The following is a 3,703-nucleotide window of genomic DNA, read 5'->3' on the forward strand; positions in this document are numbered from 1 at the left end:
GATGGGCGATGGGCCCTGGAGTAGGTGTGCTCTTCCTCCTCCTCCAACTACAATTCCAATTCCATCCTCCAGCACCGCTACTCCCCCCGGACTGCATTCAATCCCATCCATCTTTTATCGGTTGACTGCAGTTCATAAATTTTTAAACGCTCGCCGGCGCGGCGCACAGCAAAACAAACAAGTTTTGGACTCGGATCGGGCGGGATGTGTGTGTATATTTATTTCACTCTGTCTGTGGACAGACACGCATGTAATCAATTTTTATATTTTAGAAGAATCCCCCCAGGTGAGGCAGGTGCTGCTGTGTGTCCAGCTCCATTATAATTGGATTACCCGTTGGACTCGAGTGGAAGACGTTAAACTTTATGCTCTCGCATTTTCCGACTCAGCGAAAAGAAGTCTGGACTAGTTTGTCTGGGGGGTCCTGGTGAATTGCGAGGATTTTGTATACGGGTATTATCACTTTAAAGTCTACTAAAATATTTCAATCAGCATCCTAAAACAGGTTTAGTTTTGAGCCAAAACTTTAACTGAATTTTTCTTCCCCTTTTTAATTTAAATAGCCAACAAAATACACCGATTAATTCGTTTAAATACTACAACTTAGCAAGCTTTGTTTTCATAAAAAAGACATTCAATATAATTAAGATAACCTGTTCAGAGTCAGTACTTAATTTAAAACTTTGCAGCTGCGAGGCAGGTGCATTCCCTGAAGGATAATCCTGAATAGTCCTTGGACTTTATCATTTAAGCGGTATGTTTGACTCTCTGATTGGACGCTCTCGGTTCTTGTACTGCCTGATCCATGGGCCTGAAAGCGAGGAGAATATGCGGATCCGACTCATCCGTCGTGTGATTAGCTTCTTCGTTGGCCTCCTTCTAGGGTACTTGCTCTGGAAACTGGTCGCCCTGAACTTCAGTTTCACCCGGGGGCTCTTGGACTTTTCCGCCCTGATGATCTTCGTCTTGTTTATTGCAACAATGTTTGCCATAAGCTGCGGATTTCGCACAGTGACCCTGTTGATTTTTGTGGCTTTGCTGGGCAGGTCGGGCAGGACATATCTCCGGGCCGTGGCCTTCGCCTTTATTATAGCCGGGCCTATCGACAACCTAGTGGCTAATGCCGGTGAAGTTGCACGAGTCTTTGAGTGCACTACGGTGCTGACCTATAACCTCTCAAAAACCCGCTTCGATCTGATGGCCAAGCCCTTTACGAACACGCTCCAGAACATGAGCGAGGATATGGAGGAAGTCCGGAAGACCTTCGCCGAGCTTCAGGGTGTCCTCACGGATCTCAAGTACGCCGTGGAGCAGTCGGACATTGAGGATGACAAATTCGGAGACGAAGATGCCAAAAACCTATTCCGAAGATTGGCCAGAGAGACCCACACAAAGAACATCACGGATCAGGATAATTTGGGGGGCAAGGAGCTTCCCTCGTCCGACGAAGTGCAGGATCGTTTTCTGAGAAACATGAGGAACCGATGTAAGCATCAGCTCCGGAGTGGCCATCGGGCTTGCCAGGAGGTCTTCCGCCAGGGCTACCGAAAGTGTACCACCAACTTCCCTTCCCTGATTTCCAAGGCTATTTGCTGGCCCTACCGGGTGGACGTAATCTGTGAAATAGATCTCTTCGGGGATCCGGACAAGATATGCGATCCCTCTGACGTGGTGCCGCGTAACTTCGGGGAGACATATGTGGAGCTGCTGCGGGCCGAGCAGGAGCTGTTTGACAACAGCTCTCAGATAGAGGTTTCCTACCAGCTGAAGAACGAAGAGGTGGCCAAGAGTCACATTCAGTCAGCCCAGCGCACCTCGCAGGCCTTCGCTGAGGACTTTGAACGACGTCGACGTATCTTCACCGGCATCATGAGTGTCCTGCAGAAGTTTCTGTGCTTGTTTATCTTTCGGATGGTCTACGCCTCCATTCACTATTTCCTGAAGTACCGCAGTGACGTGGAGTTTGATAATTTTTACATCACTGACTACTTCAGACATGTGGACGAACGGCGACGAAAAATTAGGAGTGACACTGCCATCCTGCCACTTCGCACCTACGAAAAGTCGAAGTATATTGATCTGAAGAAGATCTGCAGTCGCACCTACGAGGAGTCCAGCACCGTAAACTACACCCTTGCGCAGCTTCTCCTGGAACTGATCTCCGCCGGGCTGTTTATCATGCTGGATAGGATTGTGGTGGAGCTGCTCCTGATCATTCGTAATAGATCCTTGATTACGTACCACCAGGAGGGTGAGCATGAAGTGCGGTTTCATGTGAGTATCATATAGAGTTATATACTTAAACTAAAGAAACCTCCATCAGATCAGTGGAGCTGGTCAGATGGCCCGCCTCCTGCGCACCACAATGCACAATTTCAACATCCACGAACGCGTCTCCACCTCGTTGACCAATCAGGAGTGTCTTCCCAATCCTCATGTGTTGCCCCAAAGTTTCTACTACAAACTTTTTCTTCTCTACGTGACGATTGTGATCTTGATCTACCATTCCACCACATTTCTACGGATGCGCCGCCTGGTCTGTAGCTATTTCTACTTCAAGCGCGAAAAGCAGCGCATTCTGTTTCTGTACAATCGCATCCTCCGCGAAAGGATGAGTGCCCTTGAGAATTTAATGAAGGACGCGGAGCATAATTGGTCAACCTACTGTATTCAGCGGACAATAAACCCTTTTCTCCGGCTTCGGCTGAGTTTTCCCGACTATTTTGGATGGCTGCGTCATTTCCGTTGCAGCAACTACACTTGCTTCGTCTGTCGAGACGTCGAAGATGAAACGTTTATCACGTGCCCCACCTGTGGACTGCCTTACTGTGAGTCCTGTGCCGAGGACCTTAAGAATTCCTGCCTCCACTGTGGCACTGCACTCCACAAGTCGAAACAAATCGTACACTGGGCTTCAGAAGATGAAAGCAGTGTGGAGATTTACTCGTACCGAAAAAAGAAGTAGAGATTTTATTTCATTGGCTGTCATTTTTATACAAAATGGATTTTAAATGTAACCATCATCATACTGTAACTTTGATGTACAAATAAAGTTATGTACTCCCACAATCAGAAACAAAACGAAAGCTATTTAATAGCATTAGTAAACTTTATCCCATGTGCTAAAAGCCGAGGTAAAAGTTTCTTTTGAAATTAGAAATCCTCTTCGGGGAAAGACATTACAATTATTTTCGAAGAACTCCTGGAGCTCCACCCTGGCACTACCCTTTATTAACTGTCCTTCCGTATGATAATCGTATCTTCAACTTAATTGCCATTTTTCCAGTCTGTCAAACTTAATTCTCAACATTTCTGCAAGCCATTTTCCGACTATTTCCCTGGCCCAGGCCCTGGCCCATGGCGCTGTCTGCCAGTTGTCTGCTGAAAGTTGAGGAGTACTTCTTTGGAAACAACAAACATCGCTCAATTAGTTGTCCACCCTTTTGTCTGAGCAGCCCCCAATTCCCAGTCCGCCCATCCGCCGGTCCCCCTGCCCCTTATGGCCACATAATTATGCACATGTCTGGTATCGCTCCATGGGGGGGGTTAAAAATGGGGGAAAACTTTTTTGTCCTTAGACAAACTTTGCTCAAGCGGCGCTGATTCGATTATGCCAGTAGGAGACTGTGCCGCAGAGGAATTCCAGCACTAGCCGACACCATCGGACGGGATACATGCTGTTCTTTTGCAAGGATTAAGTTAC

At 47.3% G+C, this 3,703-nt stretch overlaps 1 protein-coding gene across 1 annotated transcript; it reads left to right on the forward strand.

The window, feature by feature from the left end:
• The first annotated feature begins 604 nt into the window (after positions 1 to 604).
• On the forward strand, positions 605 to 3,081 carry LOC6506668 (protein sneaky). Its single transcript, XM_001957410.4, has 2 exons — positions 605 to 2,274; positions 2,324 to 3,081. The coding sequence occupies exons 1-2, from the start codon at positions 757 to 759 to the stop codon at positions 2,963 to 2,965; spliced, it is 2,160 nt and encodes a 719-aa protein (XP_001957446.2). The 5' UTR covers positions 605 to 756; the 3' UTR covers positions 2,966 to 3,081.
• Positions 3,082 to 3,703: the final 622 nt, after the last annotated feature.

Source organism: Drosophila ananassae, chromosome 2R, assembly GCF_017639315.1.
Source record: "Drosophila ananassae strain 14024-0371.13 chromosome 2R, ASM1763931v2, whole genome shotgun sequence".
Taxonomy (NCBI): domain Eukaryota; kingdom Metazoa; phylum Arthropoda; class Insecta; order Diptera; family Drosophilidae; genus Drosophila; species Drosophila ananassae.